Source organism: Ovis canadensis, chromosome 3 (assembly GCF_042477335.2).
Source record: "Ovis canadensis isolate MfBH-ARS-UI-01 breed Bighorn chromosome 3, ARS-UI_OviCan_v2, whole genome shotgun sequence".
Taxonomy (NCBI): Eukaryota; Metazoa; Chordata; class Mammalia; order Artiodactyla; family Bovidae; genus Ovis; species Ovis canadensis.
In genome coordinates this window covers 86077324-86100878 of record NC_091247.1, presented here as the reverse complement: position 1 = coordinate 86100878, position 23555 = coordinate 86077324, and the positions used below count along the sequence as shown (strand labels likewise).

Below are 23555 nucleotides of genomic sequence, written 5' to 3'. Positions count from 1 at the left end.
CACATGGACATCTAAGAGGCACCTTAAACTTAGAGAAGACAAAAAAAAACTCTTGGCTTCCCAATCCCCCACTTTGCCTCCCCCGTCTCAATAAATAGCACCAATAGTCATCCTATAGTTGAAGACAAACATTTAGAAGTCATCTTTAAGTCCTGTGTCCCTCATTTTGGGGGCTTCCCAGGTGTCTCAGTGGTAAAGAATCTGCTTGCCAGTGCAAGAGTTGCAGGTTTGATCCCTAGGTGGGGTAGATCCCCTGGTGAAGGAAATGGTAACCCACTCCAGGATTCTTGCCTGGAGAATCCCACGGACAGAGGAGCCTGGTGGGCTTAGTCCATGGGGTCGCAAATAGTCGGACACAATTTAGCTGCTAAGCAACAGGAGACGAGCGAGCTGTCACTTTCCCAAACGAATTATTGGCGAGTCCTATTGGCAACAGCTGCATGTCAATAGCTAATTAGTAGAGTCCCTTATTCTTGTTAACTTGACAAAAAGAAAATTTGGGAAATCAGGGGAATAAACACCCATATTTTCTTATAATCTTTTTTCCCCCTCATAATCCTATAATAACCATTTTTATAGCTGCACCTTGTCTCATGGAGTAGACACATCCTAATTTACTTTACAAGCCGCCTGATGCTGCGTCTCCAGATTCTTCTCGTATTTGACTTCTATAATCAATTGTGCAATGAATATCTGCTTGCACATAGAGATATTTTATTTTTAAAATAGGGAAACTGACATTTTTTGTTCAATAAAAAATTACTGAGTGGTTGCCTTAGGTGTTCAGGTATCATAGAACTCTTTGAAAACAGTTACCCTCTCAGAGCAATTATGACATAAAGCTGATCTTTGAAGAGAGGGCAGTTAATTTGTCTGAAGGGCAAGAGCTTGTAACAGAGAAGAAACTAATATCTAAAATCTACTCCCCACAATCAGAGCTGGAGAGGTCTAGAAGGGTGAACTGGTGTGATCTGCCAAGGTCCTGTGACCAGGAAAGATAATGAGGCCCCAGAAGCTAAGTCTCATGAGAAAAAGAATCATATGAGTGATTCCGTGTAACATGGTGGAGACTTGACTCCGTGTGGTGCTGAGGCTGGAAGCTTCTCTGGATCCAGCTACCCTGCTGCAATGTTCTGGGAAGGATGACTGAACTTGGCAATGAGGGCCTCTGAGCTGGAACCTTGGGAGCCAAACTGTGGAGACTGTTAATAATCTCAGCCCTGAGGCATAAGGGTCATCATGCTTCAGAGAACTCCTTCAGTCTTTGCCTGTTCAGATGGGACTCTAGTACAATACTGGACGTGGGTGTCCTTGTTATTGTTCAGTCGCTAAGTCATATCTGACACTTTGCAACTCTATAGACTGTAGCACGCCAGACTCCTCTGTCCTCCACTATCTTTCAGAGTTTGCTTCAATCCATGTCCTTTGAGTCAGTGATGCCACCCAAACATCTCATCTTCTGCTGCTCCCTTCTCCCTTGCCTTCAATCTTTCCCAGTATCAGGGACTTTTCCGCTGAGTCAGCTCATTGCATCAGGTGGCCAAAATATTGGAGCTTCAGCTCCAAGCATCAGTCCTTCAGGGGTGAAATTAGTGATGTCCTAGATTGCTTCCAACTGTGAAGCAGATGGTAGGGACAAAAGCAAGGGTAACTGACACTGGAGAATCTGCTGAGGACTAGGCCAGTTTTCTTCTTCTCTGTCCCTTTTGAGAGTAAACAAGCTCCCAGTATTCTTGACCAATAAAAGTAGAGGGTAGAGGCTTCCCAGGTGGTGTTAGTGGTAAAGACCCTGCCTGCAAATTCAGCAAACAAAAGAGATGAGGGTTCGATCCCTGGGTTGGGAAGATCCCCTGGAGGAGGTCATTGCAACCCACTTCAATATTCTGTCCTGGAGAATTCCATGGACGAGGAGCCTGGCAGGCTACAGTCCATGGGTCACAAAGAGTCGGACATGACAGAACACACCTACTTACTATTTAGGTGGACCCTCAGAAGCTCAGCACTCAACTTGCTGCCAATAGAGCATCAGCAGTTCAAGCAACAACTAGGAAATGTTTGCAGGTGACATGGGGGACTCTTTCATTAGGCTATGTTCCCAGGAAGAGAATTAAGGAGCACTGATTAAAGGGCAAGAACATCTTTATGACTCTTGGCCAACTGTACAATTTTTTTCAGAAGGATGCACTAATTTCTACTATTTAGCCACACCCTCTTTAGTGATGAACAATGAACTTTGTTTTTTTTTGGTCAAAACCAAGAATTCTTAGGGAGAGTGATCAGTGAGAGAAGTGGTGCCCCACAAAGGGACCCGCTCAGTATCAAGGTGAAGTCAGCAGCATTTTTAGACCCACTCGTTGCCACTCATTCTGAAACAAACATTCCCAAGCTCCCCTCCCCAACCCCTCCATGTCCCTTGTCCATTCTCTGGGGACATCCCTTTGGCATCAGCCCCCTCAGTTACTCATGACCTTTCCCTCCCTTCTCTTTGCTGATTAAAATCAGCATAAGAGCAGATATATCATCAGTCAGTCACCTCTTCATATAGCTCTAATCAAGCCCATGCCTGCATCTCAGCTAGGATTTAAGAATGAAAAGCTTTATTCTCTATTGAAGGAATTTTAAGCTTAAATGGCCCAGACAGAGGATCCACAAAAAAAAAAACAAAACTGGACCTCTGACTTGAGGGGCAAAGGACTTTCATGATCAGATTGGGGTTTGAGGAGCATCAAGGGGCCAGAGTTTCAAAGCTGGGACCTAGAAGATGGAGCTGGCAGCCAGAGGGTAACCTAGAAGAGGAGTGAGGTAGTGGGAGCTGGACAGGAAATCAGGAACTTCAAGTGGAAGCTGCAAAGGTTGAAAACTTGCTTCATTAATGTCAGACCTTCGCCTAGAGTCACTCCAAGGTGAGCATAACTCACTTAAAATCAAAGCCTGAAATCTGTTTTTTATGTCAACAAAGTGGAATTTAATAAATAATTGTCAATCACTTTTATAGAAAATGCATGTGAAGCATGAATGGTTTTGATCTTTTATAGTCATGACACAAAAGCTTTTAGTCCTGTTCATGGTTATATCATTGTATGAGCCTGGACAAGCCTTCCAATTTTGCTGGCCTTGACTTTTATTTATGAGCTGTAGGTAATTATGCCCTGCCTAGTGGCCTGGGGGACTGAGGAAGATGAGAGGTATGAACTGGATGCTCAAGTTAGTTAGATGTGTTCTTTCAAGCATTATCTACGGTCAGGGTCTAATCTGGAGAAGTCCAAGATTAAGTAACAAGTAGAATTGAGTCCTTTCAGTTTATTGGCTAGTAATACCAATATGTATTAATAGCCTGCAGTCCAGATTTATGAAATACTAATTGGAATATAACATATAACCCATAGAGAGTAAAGGATAAAAGGAACTTCAAAATAAGAAGCAGGAAATAAATGATATTTAATTTGGACATATGCCCCCAATGCATCTGGAGAAAAATCAACACAAAAGAAATCAGTGGAAAACACAGAGAAATGAGCCATAATTACTCCAAAAAATATATGGACAGGAAATTGGATAGGAACTTACCATGTTGTTTTGGGCTGCACAGATGGCCTTTTTTGCCCACAAAGGGAAATGAGAGTTTATCTCTGAATAATCAGATGGAATTGTACATAAAATCAGGAAAAATTTTGTCATAAACCATCTCATGATTGCAAGGGTTTCTATACACTGCAAGTCAATCCATGATTCTTGGCGAGACATGGGTACAATATAAAGGGGTCAGGTTTATGGTCAGACATCTTACTAGATGTGCTATATTGTATGTGTTTTAATTTGTCTGTTCCTTGAGTTCAGCTCAAGAAAATGGAAAGAAAAAAAATCTCCCATTCAAAGTTGATGAAGTAAGTAAAGTTCCTAGCACATGGGAAATATCTAATAAATGTAGGTCAGTAGCAGCAGCAGCAGTAGAAATGAAAGCTGACTCCCAAGTTTTCAGACTCCACCCATCACAGAGTCCTTCTCTGCCCTCAGTGTCCCACAGCCTTAGTTCCATGTATGCTGCTCATCTGCAGCCAGTGGAAGCTCTAGAATTGTTGAATAAGATGAGCTTGTGTGACAGGAAAAGCAAAATGGAGTTGGTATTGCTAAGAAAGTGAAAGTGAAAGTCACTCAGTCGAGTCTGACTTTTTGTGACCCCATGGACTATGCAGAAGTGCATGGAATTCTCCAGGCCAGAATACTAGAGTGGGTAGCCATTCCTCTTCTCAAGGGGATCTTCCCAACACAGGGATCAAACCCAAGTCTCCTGCATTACAGGCAGACTCTCTACTAGCTGAGCTATCAGGGAAGCTAAGAGTGCTCTGAAATGGAACCAGGAGGCCATTAAGGAAATGAGGCTTAGGCACATCTCAGCCTAAATGGAATCTGACCTTTGGACTTGATTAAGTTACCCAAAACATCTGCCAGAAACTCATGACAGACTATCTACTTATCAGACCTTTACTCTAAAATAGCTCATGACAGTTTATCAACTAATTAGACCCTTACCATAAAGAAACAAAACCTCCTGATTCATTAAGGACAACTCTTTTCTGACTTGCATCAGAGTTGATGACAATTCTCACCAGGCAACTTTTAAAAACCTTGCAGTTTCTTGTCCTGATAAGCCTCTGACTCTTTCTCTTCCCTGGAACACGCTTTCTGGGTTACTAGAATCTGTGTCTCTGAAACTGCAATTCTTGGGATGCCATATAAATTCTTGTCTTACTTGCAGCCTCTTGCATTACCTTTTTGGTGGACACTTGGGAAGACAATGGGCCTGGGTTGTGGGACATAGAGCCAACTGCTGGGAGAATCAAGGTGCAGCTGAGTTTACCTGGCGGAGGTGATCACTAGCCTGTCCACTATCCAGCCAACACCACCAGTTACAAATCCTCCTATAGGGCTTCTTGAATGAACTTGACAGAATCGAAATCTAGGCTAGAATCCTTTGAAACAATCAATTTTTCCAGCAGCAAAGTACAACGTTTCCTTAGTGCCCTCCTTTGCAAATTACAAGTGAGATATATTTAGTCACATGCTTGTCCAATTATTTCATGTGTTTGTTCAGGTGGTCATTTTGACCACATACTTCGCTACATGCTTATTGTGAGTGGTGTTTTAAAAGCTATTAAAGATCGGGACTTTCACACTCACCCCACCAAGTCATCCATTGGTATCAGCATGAGCTCCCAGCTTCAAAGAGGTAGCTCCTAAGAAAACAGGAACTCATCAGGGCAATATTCTTGATCCTGATACCAAAGTTAGTATGGGAATCTGCAGCTTGTTTGCATTCTCAACAATAGAAATCACAGGTGTGGCCCTCAGAATCCTCAGAGATCTTGAGAAGTGGCGGGGATGGAGGGGCAATGAGGAGGCCTAGGGAGGCATGATGGGAAGATCTTACCTCCCTGCCTTGCCCTATCTACGAATCCTTTATGCTGAAAGCTATTTATGCCAGCCGGATTCTCTGAATTTGTGTTTGGCATGTTGACTGAAAAAAATTTACAACATAAGAGTAATAAGTTCTATGAGGACTATAGCCAGAGAGACAGCCTCTCAGGTAGTTCCAAGGAACTACTCCAAAGAGAAAAGAGGGGAGGTTAGTATATATGTAATTTTGGTCGGGGCGGGGGGAGTGCAGTAGGGGGCGGGTGGGATATGTCCAGTCAAGTACACATATTGGCGGAAAGTTGCTGCTCGTCACCAGGGGCAGATGTCACTGTTAATGGTTTTAGTGCTTTTCTAGATATGAGAAGATGCAAGAATCTGGGCTTATAAAATGTTCTCCTCAAAATACCTATCTGTTCAGCCAGTTTTTCCCAGAGCATAGAGTGTGCCTCATTCCTGATCTTGACCCTGAAATAAGGGTGTGTGAGAGGTCAGCAATGGCAGTGCCTGGCTACTTCATCCAAGGCAAGATGGCGAGGCACAGGTTTTCATCCACAGGTGTAGTATTGATGCTCTGTGGATGAGTCAGGATCTTTTGTCCTCACCCCAAAATGACACCACGTTAACACTTCTTTGTTCTACCACCTCTCTTCTTTGGTTTCAGATGAGTGCAGTGTAGCCTTTGGGTCAGAGGACTTATTAAGGAGGAATAATCAAAACTACAGCCTTGGGATTTCCATGGTAGCTCAGTGGACAAGAATCCACCTGCCAATGCAGAGGACATGGGTTCAACCCCTCTTCCAGGAAGATTCCACATTCCACAGAGCAGCTAAGCCCTGCACCACAGCTACTGCGCCCGCATGCTGCAGCTACTGAAACTTGCATGTCTAGAGTCTGTTCTCTACAGCAAGAGGAGCCACCACACTGAGAAGCCAGCTCAATGCAATGAAGAGTAGCTCCTGCTCACCACAACCAAAAAAAAAAACAAAACACACACCTGAGATGCAAAGCAATGAAGATCTACCACAGCAAAAACAAACAAACAAACAAAAAAGCCTCAGACTTCCCTGGCAGCCCAGGGGTTAAGACTCTGAACTTCCAATGCAGGGGGTGTTGGTTTGATCCCTGATCAGGGAACTAAGATCCCACATGATGCATGACAAAAAAATGAAGGAAAAAAAAAAAAGCCTCTGTATACACAGAACAAGTTAGGGCAGTAGACCAAAATTTGAACTATGAGAAAGAGAAATTGGAGGAGTAAGGAAAATGGAGTTCAGAATTTTTATTATGACTGACTTCTCAAAAGCTGGCAAAAAAAATTTGAAACTGGAGAAGGGAAAGAAATTCCAAAGTGTTTGCTATTTAACTAAGTTGAAGAAAAAGAATTGAACTTCAAATGAAAATAATGTTCAGAGAAGAATATGGGGCCCATTCAAGATGTGGAGGAATTATGAGCAGGGCAACACCTGCAGAAAGAGAGTGGATGGTGTTTGAAAAAGTGGGATGCAAATAGAGGTTCAGACACACACACACACACAGCTAAACACAAATATTTTAATGATTTCTCTTTCCTGTGGTCTACTTCAGAATTCACCCCAAAGCCATTTGTTTTTGTGGTTGTTCAGATTGTGTTCCGCTTCTTACTACCTCCTACTGCGTATTCCTGATTCCCGGAGTTTGGCTGAATAAGGGAGAGGAAGTGAAATTCAAATCACTGTATTTTATCCATTGTTGGCCTTTCAGCTAAGAGATACGAGAGGTGAAGAGGTACTTGTGGCTAAATTGTGGTTTGTAGAATATGTGGACGTTGTTTATTTTTGTTTTTAGCTACTGTACCCATATTACCCCAATTTACCACAGAAAGTCCTGTTTGGGCAGAAAGGAGAAAGACTCAACAAACATTTGTTGACTGCTTTGACTCCACTTCTCTCCTTCTCTTAAACATTCCTCAGCAGAGTCTTAGCAACTTCTCAATACAAAATCCATGCTAAAGTCCAGTTAATCCAGTCCTCAATAATGTGCTAACCAAAGTGGTCTAAAGTTTATATCAAAAGATTTTATAACATGTTCTTTACTGTTAGAAATAATGTAAAAAAGAGGAATTCTAAACTACTCAGGAGGATAAGGTGTTTTCAAATAGTTTAGCAGTAAATATTTGATATCAAAAAGAAACATGCTAAATGCAAATGAGATTTCTCAATGTGTTAAAGCGAATCGGCAAAGACCGTAACCTGGGGATGCTGAGGGCACTTTCTAAGCCACTAATTCATGCCATTATATATACATATTAATTATAACAATGCATCCTTTTTGTAGTTATCAGCATTTCATGTCATTCACTAACCTAGTTTGCCCTTCAATCATTTTACATCTAAAGAAACAAGGTTTTACTATAGTTTACAAAACTATGTAACAGGAAGTATGTTTATCTAGAATTGGGTGTTTCTTTCTCCTTATTTAATCCAGAAAGGAGAAAAAAAAAAAAAAAAAAAGCAAAATTCTGTCCAGCAAGATGATTAGGGCTGGATAAAAAGACAAGTGTCTCTGAGGTCAGTGAGGATTGCAAATGTGATTTGGAAAAAGAGATGGAATCCAAGAAGTTAGAAAGCCCAGCTCAGTGTAAAAAGTGTCTTCTGTTAGAACATGGATTCCAGTTTCATCCTACCAAGCTGGGCATAATCATCAGGGAATTTAAAGTCCCTAAAGTTTCTCATGACCCAGAGAGAAACTCAACCCACCAATGTATTTGGAAAGGCACCAGCCATATCAGACTCCCAAAGAGCCCTCACATTGGGGTTTGTAGAACCCCAAGTTATCAGGGAGAAATAGATCTCTTGCCTCTATGCTTGGTGGTAAGCATCATTTCAGAGTCATCAAAAGAAGACATGCTTTTCTTTTTTTTTTTTTTGAAAACTAGACAGTTGAAAGAGAAGGCAAAGATAAAAAGGGAAGATATACAGCATATTCCAGGAGTCTCACATTTTCAGAGACTCTTCATCTGGGAATCTACATTCCACTGAGGTCACGTCTGTCTTCTGCAAGTCTTACCACTCTTTATCCTAACTTCAACTCAGTAACTTGTTCACATTTGACAGAGAGACATTCTTAAGAGAAGTCCTATAAAAACACAAAATTTTAGAAGAGGCCATCAACATCTGCATAAAATTGATATAATGCATGATTCAGAGGAGGAAATTGGCCTCTGTGTATTATCCACTATTAAAATTAATGTGGTTTAATAAACAGGCTGCACGCTGTGTTGAGTGTGTCAGTCTGTTCTTGGCTCCTGGAGACTGGAGAGGATGTGAGAACCTACTAGATGGCCTTATGTTCATTCCTGTGCCTTCATTCATGCTGACTTCTTGGCCTGGAATTTCCATTTGGTTTGTCATTTAAGGCCCCACTACCAGTTCAATTCCTCCATGAATCTATCCCACAAACTTTTGCCCACAAGCCTTTCCCTCTTTCCTCTTTCTTAGTATCTCCAATTACTATAATGCCCCCTTTAATGCTAGACTATAGAGTAAGCTTTGTTTTATTACATATGGTTCTCCTTTACCCTGCAATACTTTTTCAAGTTTTTTTAAGGCTTGAATTTTTTTCCTCTCTCTAAATCTCTCTTATTCCTCTCTCTTAATTTTCTGCACTGGGAAACTAATGATAACAAATATTTCTTGCATATTACTATGTGCTGGTAAATATACTGAGTTACATGACTTATCACAGAGCATATGTTGAATAAATAGTCACCAAATTAAATTGAATTTAGTTGAGAAAAATTAATACAGTTTATAATTCCTGGTCATTGAATCACCTTTAACCATCCTCTTCCTTTCCTTTTCACAACTCTTGGGAGTAAGGGTCACTTTCAAGGAAGCGTGCATGCACGCTAAGTAGCTTCAGCTATGTCTGACTCTTGTCAACCCTATGGACTATAACTTGCCAGGCTCCTCTGTCCATGGGATTCTCCAGGCAAGAATACTGGAGTGGGTTGCCAAGCCCTACTCCAGGGGATCTTTCTGACCCAGGGATAGAACCCAGGTGTCCCAAATTGCAGGCAGATTCTTTACCACCAAGCCACCGGGGAAGCCCCCACCCCTAAGGATACTACTCCACAATCCCATCAACATCATTACAATTTCAGTTAGAGCAGCTCAAAAGGAAATCAAATTCAAGGACTTCCCTGGTGGTCCAGTGGATAAGACTGAGCTCTCAGTGCAGGGGGTCCAGGTTTGATCCCTGGCGGGGGAACTAAGATCCTACATGGCATGGGGCAACTAAGCCCATACACCACAACTACCCAGCCCACATGCTCTAGAGCTCTTGTGCCCGTGTGCAGCAACAAAGACCCAGGACAGCCAAAATAAATAATAAAAAAAGAAAATCAAATTCAGTTATTTAAGAATCAACTACATGACCACAAGATGACCTGACTGGGGTGGTCACTAGGTTCTAGGCTAAACACCCCTCAGAGAGAACAATAAGAGAGAATCCCAAGCAGGTGATATCCAGTCTACAACATGACGAAGCAGTTAAGTTCCATTTTCATTCACTCATGACCCAGCTCCCCACCGAGCCTTCCCAAGCCATTCTTCTTCATACGCTCTCATCTGCTTCCCCTTAACCCTAAGCTATCCTAGAAGAATCATAATTCACCTCCAGTTCCCCCTTCTCTCCATGAAAATAAAGGATAAGACTGTAAGCATATTTAGTTCTTCTTTCAGATGTTCAAGTTGACTGGATTTCTAGCTGAAATTAAAACTGGCCAGATGAGGTGGTTTTAAGGAATGGTTCCTTCTTATTTTGACCACCAAATCAGCACCATGGGCTATTGTATATTTGAGTCCACCCAAAGTCAGTCAGTTAAATAGACAATGCCTGGAGCTGTACATACACTATCAACATGACTCCTTCAAATGAATCTTTATTCATTTGTTTAGTCTATAACAGAAAGCCAACTGCCTCACTTCAGTCCAGAGGAGAAATGCTGAGATGTTGCATAAACTACATGCAGTTTTCCAAGCTGCAGGAAATTTGAACTGAAACATGGACTGAGAAAGCCCAAAATACATTTACATGTTGAACTGTTGTTTAAACTCTTCTCACATGCAATGAGCTCATATTCAAAATGTTTTGACTCAACATGTATAAGGGCTTGGCAAGAACTCATCAGGAGGAGTGCCCTGTCACGGGAAACAGGAGAAAAACAAGGCCGCCTCAGCACATTCCCAGGCCTTCGTGGGCCAGGGTTTCTGTTATTTGAGAAAAAAAAAAAAAAGGCAAATAGACACTCTGTCCTCTCAATCCACAACTAATTCCAAGGTTACAGTAAGTCTATAGTCTCTTTTCCCACGGCTTCCTCCTACAGAGTATCCCAATGAAGCCTAAAACTTTATATTAATATACATTCATTACATATTATGTTTTAAGGAGTAGATCTGGTAGATATTAACCAATACCTGTTTGGGTTATGCTAAAGTCACACGTGTTTAAAATGGCCACCGTTTCAGAGTGAACTGCATGCAAGATACGTATTGCTTTAATAAATAATTTTAACATCTGAAAGCAATTCAGATTTTCTAGGACACACTGTTCTGCATGAGTCTATAAAGGCCCTGAGTTGTTAGCTCTAAGGCTCATAGGTTTGTTATTCACCAGTATAGATGCCCCATAACTTGGGTCCAGCCACAGATTCATGCTCTGATTTTAACCCTTCTTGAAAAAGTCCTTGGAAGGGAATATCAACACAATTCATGCATAAAGTTTTCATCCTCAAAAGAGACTTTCTATTCTTCTGTTTCAGTTGGACCTGTAGGTAATCTATGTTAAGGAACTAGAATGGCTGCAGTGGAAAGATCACCCAGAATGCCATGCTGAGTGATGTAGACTTTGTGTTCAGTTGCTCAGTCGTGTCCGACTCTTTGTGGCCCCATGGACTTGTAGCCTGCCAGGCCCCTCTCCATGGAATTCTCCAGGCAAGAATATTGGGGTGGTTTGCCATTTCCTCCTCCAGGGGATCTTCCTTACCCAGGGATCGAACCTGCGTCTCATATCTCCTGCACTGGCAGGTGGATTGTTTACCACTAGCGCTGCCTGGAAAATTACAATGTAGGCTTTATTTTTTCCATTAATGGTGTATTCAGTAAAGTTCTAAAAGTCTACTTGAAGATATTAATCCAGCAAGAGTAGGACGATGGATTCAAGGAAGCGGGCACTCTAGAGAGCTGTAGGGAGCAGATTAAGGAAGAAGAGATGCTTAGAAAGAAGAATTGAGAAGCCATGATAATTGAGCAGATATAGGGGATAAAGAAGACAGGTGAATGGAACACAAGAATGATAGCAAGGTTCCTACCCAGAGATCTGGGAGTATGATGAGACCATTGACAGAAGTAGCAAACCAGTTGTAGGAGCCAGTTGTCAATGAATCAAGTAAAGGGTTGAACCCAGAGAATCTTAAAGCTGGGACAGGTCTTAAAGAAAACACAAAGCCCAACTTTCTACTTCCTCTGTGTATTTCAGAGACAAAACTGAGGCCCAGAGTCAAAGGTCTGGTTGAAAGACTGGTTGAAGTTCTGACAGCTAGTTAACATGAAGCATACACTAGTACCCACTGTTTGGTCCCTTGATTCTTTCTGCCTTGTGATCGTTGTTCAATTGTCTTGTGCAAAAACTAGAAATCTTTTGGTTGCAGGTGATAGAAAACCCAACCCAGTTCTCTGAGCTCGCAGTTCCTCTCTCTTCTCCTGGGAGGATTCTTGGCTTTTTTTCCACATCATGGCCCCCAGACACCAGTCTTCCCTTCCACCCCAAGCGAAGAAACTGAAGAAAGCCAGGCCGACTCCTGCCTCCAGGCCAGATGAGGCATCTGCTTCTTCAAACTTGCCGAAGGAAGAAAAAGAACAGCAAGAAGCAATTGAACATATTGATGAAGTACAAAATGAAATAGACAGACTTAATGAACAAGCCAGTGAGGAGATTTTGAAAGTAGAACAGAAATATAACAAACTCCGCCAACCATTTTTTCAGAAGAGGTCAGAATTGATCGCCAAAATCCCAAATTTTTGGGTAACAACATTTGTTAACCATCCACAAGTGTCTGCACTGCTTGGGGAGGAGGATGAAGAGGCGCTGCATTATTTGACAAGAGTTGAAGTGACAGAATTTGAAGACATTAAATCAGGTTACAGAATAGATTTTTATTTTGATGAAAACCCTTACTTCGAAAATAAAATTCTCTCCAAAGAATTTCATCTGAATGAGAGTGGTGATCCATCTTCAAAGTCCACTGAAATCAAATGGAAATCTGGAAAGGATTTGACGAAACGATCAAGTCAAACACAGAATAAAGCCAGCAGGAAGAGACAGCATGAGGAACCAGAAAGCTTCTTCACCTGGTTTACTGATCATTCTGATGCAGGTGCAGATGAGTTAGGAGAGGTCATCAAAGATGATATTTGGCCAAATCCATTACAGTACTACTTGGTTCCTGACATGGATGATGAGGAAGGGGAAGGAGAAGAGGATGACGACGATGACGAAGAGGAAGAAGGATTGGAAGACATTGATGAAGAAGGGGATGAGGATGAAGGTGAAGAAGATGAAGATGATGATGAGGGGGAGGAAGGAGAGGAAGATGAAGGAGAAGATGACTAATGGAACACTGATGGATTCCAACCATTTTTAATTTTCTCCAGTCCCTGGGAGCAAGTTGCAGTCTTTATTTTTTTTTTTTTTCTCCTCTTGTGCTCAGTCGCCCTGTTTTTGAGGTCTTTTTTCTCCTTTATACCATGGTTCACAACTTATTTGGGGGAGGGAAATACCTTGAGCAGAATTCAGTGGGACAAGAATCTCTACCCCTTTCTGTTCCAAATTCATTTTTATCCCTTCCTGTCTCAACAAAAACTATGGAATCAACACCACCATGCTCTGTGGGAAAAAAAGAAAAACCTTCTGCTCCCTTAGCTCTGCTGGAAACTGGAGGGTGCTAGGCCCCTGTGTAGTAGTGCATAGAATTCTAGCTTTTTTCCTCCTTTCTCTGTATATTGGGCTCAGAGATTACACTGTGTCTCTATGTGAATATGGACAGTTAGCATTTACCAACATGTATCTGTCTACTTTCTCTTGTTTAAAAAAAAAAAAAACTTAAAAAAATGGGGTTATAGAAGGTCAGCAAAGGGTGGGTTTGAGATGTTTGGGTGGGTTAAGTGGGCATTTTGACAACATGGCTTCTCCTTTGGCATGTTTAATTGTGATGTTTAACGGACATCCTTGCAGTTTAAGATGACACTTTTAAAATAAAATTCTCTCCTAATGATGACTTGAGCCCTGCCACTCGATGGGAGAATCAGCAGAACCTGTAGGATCTTATTTGCAATTGACATTCTCTATTGTAATTTTGTTCCTGTTTATTTTTAAATTTTTCTTTTTGTTTCACTGGAAAGGAAAGATGATGCTCAGTTTTAAACGTTAAAAGTGTACAAGTTGCTTTGTTACAATAAAACTAAATGTGTACACAAAAAAAAAAAAAAGAAAGAAAACCCAACCCAGTTTGACTTGAACAAATGAAGAAAATAATGGGTTCATATATCTTTAAAGTCCAGAGACTTCAAGTGAAGCTTGGTTCAGCAACTCAACAAGGCCACTAAGTGCCTAGTTTCTTTTTGTCTAGTTTCTGCTCAACATCATTAGTGTTTCCAAGATGAGTATGAACATGTCCCTGGTCTGTGCGTTTATTCATTCATATTTAGCAGGAAGGAGAGAAGATCTTTGTTCTGGAATTCCAAGTAAAAGTCTTAAGATTTAGTAATTGGATCGGATTACTCACACATCCACCCAGAAGCAATCACAATGACCAGGAAGTCAACTATATTGATCTGGGTCACATGCTGCATGCCTGGAATCAGGTTTCTTAGAGTCAGATGGATCCCCAAACTGAAATGAGGGCTATTAGGAAAAAAGACAACTGAAGCTGCAGGGCCAACCAAAAATGTCTATTACACGTTATTTGACTAAATCTCTTTATTTTGATATCAAGTTTAAAGCCTTTGTGTTAGGTACAATGATTAAATGGTTTGCCCAGAAGTTTCAAAAACACATTATATAGAAATTAGAGTCTCCATACTCACCACAATATTGAGAAAAGAGAATCTGGTTTAACAAACATGTTTTAAAGGGGAAGAAAAGTAATTAGCATGAATAGAGTCAAACTGTAGGCGAATAAAACCAAGTCTTTGCCCCTGAAAATCATCTTAGGCAGTGTTCTCTAAAGTCACGTAACGTCTGGAGTTGCTGTGTGGGGCCTTTTCCCCTCACTTCAGCTGTGGGCTGGCTTGGTGACTGGTGACCCTACATTATGAAGACTCTTGTCACTCTGACATCAATGATGAGTGGTGTGGCAAGGTTTGGTATAGCTCTGATAATTACTTTAGAATGACTCTAAACTACCCATCTATTTTTTTTTTCCTACACCATTGTCTAAGGAAGTCTTTAGCAACCACTGGTACATGCTTCCGAGAAACATTTGACCACAAGTGTCTTAGATTCAAAACATATTACTATGTGGGAAGAAAGGCACCACCCAGCACACACACCCATCCTAATTTTGAATGGGCTTAATTTCTAAATTCTAGACACTGCCTCACAATGCTATTAAAAATAGTAAGAGCCTCATTTAAACTCCTGAGGCTGAGCCCACAAACATGGACTAATGGAGTTCCTAAGAGAAATAGGTGTCTGGACCACATTTCTAAATTTTGAGATGTCTGGAAGATGAGGAAGATGATCTTGTGGCAGGAATGATTTTCAAAATATTCGACACTGACCAGTCAGGGCAGGTGAACAACAAACCCAAGCACACACGGGTCTTTACAGGATGCCTTTCCTTACCAGTGAAATACCAGCCAGGTGGACTGAGATCTAAAGAGGGAAATTAGGGGAGAGGTGGGAGGGAAGCTGAAAAGGGAGGGGACGTATATATATGTGCAGATGATTCACTTTTTTGTATAGCAGAAATTAAGAAAACATTGTAAAGCAATTACACTCCAATAATAAGTGAATAAAATTTTAAAAATAAAGAGGGAAACCAACACAAAATGGTGTTGGAGCAAGAGAAAGGCAGCTCTGAATGGTGAGAAGGGGAGCCAGCCCTCTCATCCTAAGTCAACAGGGACAGCCAAGCCCAAGGAGGAGGCACGGATGAAACCAAGAAAGGAGACACGAAAGAAGCACAAGTGAGAGGTGGGAGGAAATAGACTGGGACAGTCAGAATGTCTGCGATCCAAAAATCTGCAAGCAATAAATGCTGGAGAGGGTGTGGAAAAAGGGGAACCCTCCTACACTGTTGGTGGGAATGCAAAATAGTACAACCACTGTGGAGAACAGTGTGGAGATGCCTTAAAAAATTGCAAATAGAACTACCTTATGACCCAGCAATCCCACTGCTGGGCATACACACCGAGGAAACCAGAATTGAAAGAGACACATGTACCCCAATGTTCATCGCAGCACTGTTTATAATAGCCAGGACATGGAAACAACCTAGATGTCCATCAGCAGATGAATGGATAAGAAAGCTGTGGTACATATACACAATGGAGTATTACTCAGCCGTTAAAAAAGAACTCATTTGAATCAGTTCTGATGAGATGGATGAAACTGGAGCCGATTATACAGAGTGAAGTAAGCCAGGAAGAAAAACACCAATACAGTATACTAACACATATATATGGAATTTAGAAAGATGGCAATGACGACCCTGTATGCAAGACAGGAAAAAAGACACAGATGTGTATAACGGACTTTTGGACTCAGAGGGAGAGGGAGAGGGTGGGATGATTTAGGAGAATGGCATTCTAACATGTATACTATCATGTAAGAGTTGAATCGCCAGTCTATGTCTGACGCAGGATACAGCATGCTTGGGGCTGGTGCATGGGGATGACCCAGAGAGATGTTATGGGGAGGGAGGTGGGAGGGGGGTTCATGTTTGGGAACGCATGTAAGAATTAAAGATTTTAAAATTAAAAAAATAAAAAACTAAAAAAAAAAAAGAAAGAAAGAAAGAAATAGACTGGGACAGCAGAGCAGAAGCAGGTGAAGGGAAGAAAGAAAAATGAACAGAGGAAAATAAGGGGGCTTTCCTGATGGCTCAGTGGTAAAGAATCCACCTGTCAATGCAGGAGACACGGGTTCGATCCCTGACCTGGGAAGACCCCATATGCCATGGAGCAACTAAGCCTGTGTGTCACAAGTACTGAGCCTGTGTTTTAGAGCCACGGGCCTCAACTCCCGATACCCACGCACCCGAGAGCCTGTGCTCCTCAACAAGAGAAGCCACCGCAATGAGAAGCCTGCACACCACCAACTAGGGAGTAGCCCCCGCTCACCACAACTAGAGAAAAGCCCATGCAGCCACCAAGACCAAGTTACAGCCAAAAATAAATAAATAAAATTATCTTTAAAAAGAAGAAAATAGGGAGTAATGAGGATGTGAAATAAAAGACCAGGAACAAGCAAGAATAGTGAAGGAGTCTGAAGAAAGAGGAGATTTGGGCCATTCAAAGAGAAAAAGAAAAAATAATAAGGTAAGGTAAGGCAGAACGGGGAGAGGTGTTGGACAGCAATAAGAAAAACAGTGGTGTGAATGCGTGATCACTGTCTCTCTCTACCGTGTGACCTGGGAGTCAGCGCACTTTACTGTAAAGGGCCAGACAGTAAATGTGTCAGCTCTGTGGATGGTACAGTCTTTGTTTAATTACTCAACTCTGGTAGCAAGAAAGTCATCTCAGACAGTAAGTAAACAAATGGTTGTGGCTGTGTTCCATACAAAAGCTTGTGATGGACTGGATCTGGTCCCTGGGTCACAGGTGCTGACTCCTGGTGCAACATAAAACCCCTCCACAGAAAAGGGTGTTTGATATTTCTGGTACCCCTACAGTGCCAAGCACAGATCTTGGCACACAATACTAGAAAATGTTAGAACAGATATTAGAACAAAATATTAGAACAAATATTAGAACTAGAAAATATTGGAACAGATGGAAGAGCCATTTTATAAGTCTGAAGATGGTCAAAGAGCAATAGTTTTCAATGGTCTTTTTATACAAAATGAAAGTTTCCTATGGTTCAGCCTACCTGCTGCTTGACTGGCCATCTGCTCCCCAGTGGGTAGACCATGGACTGAGGGAAGGAGGGAATATCTCATCCATCTCTGGGATAGATGAAATCAGTGGACAGGTAGGTGTTCTCAGCACAGCCCAGGTCAGCATAGGCAAAGGCAGACACTTAGGAAAGGCTTTTCATTAACGGTCATCTTGAGAGATGGACAGGTATGCCACCCCTCTGGGCTCTCTCCTAAATGGATACTCTGACAATGTACACAGGCGAGAACCTCCAGATGGCTGGTTCAGAGCTACCTTCAGTACTAACTGTTAAAGCTTTCAGATCGGGACAGAGCTCTCCATTCAGATCTCCACAGAGTTTAGATCTGGCCAAGTCATGCGCCAGTCACCAGAACCGCAGTAAATCCCAATAAGTCTCCCTTTTCTTAATTTATTTTTCACTGCGCCGGGTCTTCGTTGCTTCATTGGGCTTTCCTAGCTGCAGTGATTGAGGCCTACCCTGCAGTTGTGGTGCAAGGGCTTCGCAACGCAGTAGCTTCGTTTGTTGCAGAGCACAGGATCTGTGGCTCAAAGGCTTCAGCTGTGGTGGCTTGGGGGCTCTGAAGCGTGGACTCAGTGGTCGTGGCACATGGGTTAGCCGTTTCATGGCATGTGGGACCTTCCTGGACTAGGGATCAAACCCACATCCCCTGCCTTGGCAGGCAGCATCTTAACCCCTGGACCACCAAGGAAGTCCTCAATCTTCTGTCTCTAATTCATACCCTCCCCTGTTTCCTCATCTTTGGCTTCTAGAATATCCCCAGCTTGACTGCAGAGCTGGTTCCTCTCTAACCTCCATTTATTTCCCCAAGGGGCCTACTGTGCTTGGGAACAGCTTGGGCAATAAGAAGCCACAAGATCTGGCCAAGTGGAGCTCTCAAGGGCTTGGGGCATAATTGGTTCCCAAGCCCAGTATCACAGAGGTAGGAGGTGCTCTGGCCCCAGGCTCACATTTCTGATAATGACTGCATATGGGGAAGGGCAGATTGCAGCCCCTGATATGGGCAGCTCTTACGGGGTGAAGGGTTTCTGATTCTGGAAGCAGAGCCACAATTCCACGGCCTCTGAGGCACCATTCAGGGATGGGAGGCTGATTCTGTGGTTGTTTTGCTTTCATTTATTTCATCTGGTACCAGGTACCACAGTCATCATTCCATGTTTGTCTTAGTTCCTGACTCCAACCATGCTTTGGGCACGAGTGGTTTCTGAAGTCTTTCTCATGTTGTTTCCCAGTGCGCCTCCGACTGCCTCATGAATTAGCTGAGGGAAGAAATGCCCCCAAAGGACATGATCTTGAAGCCCCGTGAGACACAGCCACAAGATTGTCTGAAAGTGAAGCTTCAGTGAGGCAATATGCTCAGAAAAGGGAAAGCTAGTGTGGGTCTAGCGTGATCGACTGTTTGTATTCCAAGGCAAACATGCAGCTCTTTCAAGGAAGGAATCCTCCCATGTTATTCTCAGAGTTAATAAAGTGCAGAGGCCTGTCTGTAGGTATTTTGCCTTTGCAGGAAAAAAGTTCAGTGTGTATTTAGGATGAACATGTGTGCATGGATGTATGGCCATGCACATAATTGTTTTATTTTTCTATTGAAGAGTAGTTGATTTACAATGCTGTGTTAGTTTCTGGTGTACAGCAAAGTGATTCCGTATATACATATATATGTGTGTGTTGGTCAGTCAGTCATGTTTGTCTCTTTGCAGCCCCACAGATTGTAGCTCAACAGGCTCCTCTGTCCATGGGATTCTCCAGGCAAGAATACTGGAGTGGCTTGCATTCCCTTCTCCAGAGGACCTTCCTGAGCCAGGGGTCAAACCCTGGTCTCTTGCATTGCAGGCATATTCCTTACCATTTGAGCTACAGGGAAGTCCATATATATAGCTTGGGAACAAATTGAGCCCCAAGCCCTGGGCAGTAAAGAGTCTGCCTGCAATGGAGGAGACCCAGGTTCAATCTCTGGGTCGGGAAGATCACCTGGAGAAGGAAATGGCAATCCACTCCAGTATTCTTGCCTGGGAAAATCCCGTGGATGGAGGAGCCTGGCAGGCTACAGTCCATGGGGTTGCAAAGAGTCAAACACGACTTAGCAATTAAAACAACAAACACCATGTACATTTATATACCTTATGGTATATAATAACCCTTATGGTTTATTATAGGATATGCAATGTAGTTCCCTGTGCTGTACAGTAAGACCCTGTTGCTTACCTATTTTATGTATAGTAGTTGGTATCTGCTAATCCCAAACTCCTAATTTACCCCTTCCTCACCTTGCTCTTCGTTAACCATAAGTTTATTATTTGCTTTGAAATATTTAAAAATATTTAAATTATCAGTATAAAATTATTTTTAAATTAAAATCTTTTTTAGTAACTGCTGACAATAGACACTCCTAAGAAACCAGACCCCTAGTTTCTTCCCACCCTGAAATGGCCTGTATGCCCCTGAAGCACCAGTGGAGGTATCCCATGAGCTCATCCCTGCCCTCACTGGCCTGGCCTCCCCAGTCTCTGAAGTCTGGATGTCCTGAGCCTTCTTTACCAGCCTCTCTGCTTCTGTCACACAAAGTTATTCAATGCCCAGCAGCGGTTGTTCCCTTTGTTTGTCTGGCTCCCTCTGCATTGCCACTAGGGAGTGAAGAAGGGGAAAGTGAGCCAAACCTTGCCCATCCCCTACCCGCACCAACTCTTGCTGGCCTTGGTTGAACCCCTTCTGCACACCCTGCTCTCTGCCGCCCCGCACGTGCCATTTCCTTTCGTAGCCAAATACAGACTCTACACAGTTTAGAAACATCAGCAGTAATGCTTCATGTTTTCAATCCCGTGAGTGCATGCTCAGTCCATCAGTCTTATCCGACTTGAGTGACCCCATAGACTATAGCCCACCAGGCTCCTCTGTCCATGAGGTTGTCCAGGCAAGAATAAAGGAGGGGGTTGCCACGCCCTGCTCCAGGTGATTTACCCGACCCAGGGATTAAACCCGCATCTCTGTATCTCTTGCATTGGCAGGTGGCTTCTTTACCAACTGTGTCACCTGAGAAGCCCTCAATCCCCTTCAAGCTCAGGTTTAAATTTACCAAGCCAACTTTTTTATCTTCTATCTGCTTTATCATTAGGATCCTTTTCTCACTGGGGCCTTTGCTAATACAGTTTGACATTGAAATGCAACAGGATCCTATGGTCCTTGCCCCCATCCCCATCCCATGTCCTCAGCCTACCTTTTGACTGTGAAAAAGTTTAGCCAATAAATAAGTTTAATCAGAGAAATGAGATCATGCAGAAACAAAGGCAAACAGTTGAAAGAGATCACATAAAAATAATGTAGTTGTTAAGAATAGTCAAGGACCTTTAGTTCCCTCCTAAGGGCTATAGATAATATTCTGAGCCATATCCTGTGAGCTGTCTTATAGATATTGAAACCCCCACCAGGTAGAAGAAATTAACTACATGATGAGCAGACTACAGCCATGATATAAACTGCCACAGTTCCAAGAACTGGCCTCAAAGAAAAGGAAACAAACCAACCCTGGAACTGAACATTAATTGTATTTAAAAAACAATCAAGATGATGCTGGTCAGATCACCAATGACCGATTTCAAGATGACTGTCAGAGCTGACTATGCTGTTTCTTTGTGGAGGTCCCTCCATCTATAGAAGTTCTTGCCCACCCATTGTCAGTGGAAGTGAGCCAGGCTTTGGACAGGCATCCGCCCTCCCTGCTGGTAGACAGCATCCAAAATAAAGCAGACTTTCCTTTCCACCAACCTGGCCTCTTTGCCAAGCATCAGGACTCACTACTTTACCACTTTGGGTAGCAATATGGCATGAGAGACAAACCTTGTTTATGACAGTCTGATTTACCCAATCTTTCTCTGTTTCCTCCTCTGTGAAATAGTGATAAAAATGACTCACTGTCTGCTCCCTGGAGTTGCTGTGAGGATAAGATAAATTAGATGTGAAATTCCTCAGGAAACTGATTCATAACTGGGACTCAATAAATGTTACCAATGCCTGCTACCAGCACCACTAACCACGTTTACTGCAACTCAAGTAGATTCAGAGTGGGAAGTCATACACCACAATAGTGCTTCCCAACCCCTGGTGCACAACAATCACCTGGGGAGTTTAAAAGTAGTCATGTCTGCACTGCTATATTTAAAATACATAATCAACAAGGACCTAGTGTATAGCACAGGGAACTCTGCTCAATGTTATATGGCAGCCTAGATGGGAGGGGAGTTTGGGTAAGAATGGATATATGTTTATGTATGGCTGAGTCCCTTCGCTATTCACCTGAAACTGTCGCAACATCGTTAATAGGCTACAATCCAATACAAAATAAAAAGTTTAAAAAAAAAAAGTACTCATGTCTGGGGGCCACTAATCCTCACCCAGTTTTAAATATCCAAAGTAGTTGACCTTATTTTTTATCTTGATCTTAGGCAATATTCCTGTTGCCAGACTGAACGTGTGATTTTCTTCCTCTGGCTCCTCTCATTCTTTCTTTTTCACTAAGTTTTCGGGAAATTTGTTACACAGCAGTAGATATATGCCTCGGAGATATTGTGGGTTCAGTTCCAGAGAATCACAATAAAATGAATCTCACGAGGGTTTTGGTTTCTCAGTGTGTAGAAAAGTTCTGCTTACTCTATACTGTAGTCTATTAAACATGCAATAGCATTATGTCTAAGAACAATGGGCATGCCTTAATTTATTGCTAAAAAATGTTAACCACCGTCTGAGCCTTCAATGAGTCATACTGTTTTTGCTGGTAAAGGGTTTGAAATAATATGAGAATTGCCAAAATGTGACACAGAGATCATGGCATTAACAAATACTGTTGGAAAAATGACACCCGTAGACTTGCTCGACACCAGCTTGCCACAAACTTTCGACGCATTAAAAACTGCAGTATCTTTGAAATGCAAAGTGCAATAAAACAATGTGTGCCTGTTGTCGTTGCTCAGTCATATCTGACTGTTTGTGACATCATGGACTGCAGCGAACCAGAGTTCCCTGTCCTTCACCACCTCCTGGAGCTTGCTCATCCAACCATCTCCTCCTCTGTCATCCCCTTCTCCTCCTGCCTTCAATCTTGCCCAGTATCAAGGTCTTTTCTAATGAATAAACTCTTCACAGCAGGTGGCCAAAGTAGTGGAGTTTTAGCTTCGACATCAGTCCTTCCAATGAATATTCTGAATTGATTTCCTTTAGGATTGACTAGCTGGATCTCCTTGCAGTCCAAGGGACTCTCAAGAGTCTTCTCCAACACCAGTTTTAATGCCAAAGCATTAATTCTTTGGCACTCAGCCTTCTTTATCGCCCAACTCTCACATCTATATATGATTACCGGAAAAAACCATAGCTTTGACTAGACGGACCTTTGTTAGTAAAGTAATGTCTCTGTTTTTTAATATACTGTTGAGGTTTGTCATAGCTTTTCTTCCAAGGAGGAAGCATCTTTTAATTTCATGGTGCAGTCACCATCTGCCAGTGATTTTGGAGCCCAAGAAAATAAAGTCCATCACTGTTTCCATTGTTTCCCCATCTATTTGCCATGAAGTGATGGGATCAGATGCCATGATCTTAGTGTTTTGAATGTTGAGCTGTAAACCAGCTTTTTCACTCTCCTCTTTCACCGTCATCAAGAGGCTCTTTAGTTCCTCTTCACTTTCTGCCATAAGGGTGGTGTCATTTGCATATCTGAGGTTATTGATATTTCTCCCGGCAACCTTGATTCCAACTTGTGCTTCATTCAGTTCAGCGTTTCACATGACGTACTCTGCATATAAGTTAAATAAGCAGGGTGACAATATATACAGCCTTGATGTACTCCTTTCCCAGTTTGGAACCAGTCCATTGTCCCATGTTTGGTTCTAACTGTTGCCTCTTGACCTTCATACAGGCTTCTCAGGAGGCAGGTAAGGTGTATGCCTGTGGATAACCAATATACTTCCCTTATCACAACATGGCACTGTTATGTCCCT

At 42.3% G+C, this 23555-nt stretch overlaps 1 protein-coding gene across 1 annotated transcript; it reads left to right on the top strand.

Annotated features, from left to right (window-relative positions):
• The first annotated feature begins 9672 nt into the window (after positions 1 to 9672).
• On the top strand, positions 9673 to 13949 carry LOC138437038 (protein SET-like). Its single transcript, XM_069583530.1, has one exon. The coding sequence runs from the start codon at positions 12187 to 12189 to the stop codon at positions 13063 to 13065; it is 879 nt and encodes a 292-aa protein (XP_069439631.1). The 5' UTR covers positions 9673 to 12186; the 3' UTR covers positions 13066 to 13949.
• The last annotated feature ends 9606 nt before the right edge of the window (positions 13950 to 23555 follow it).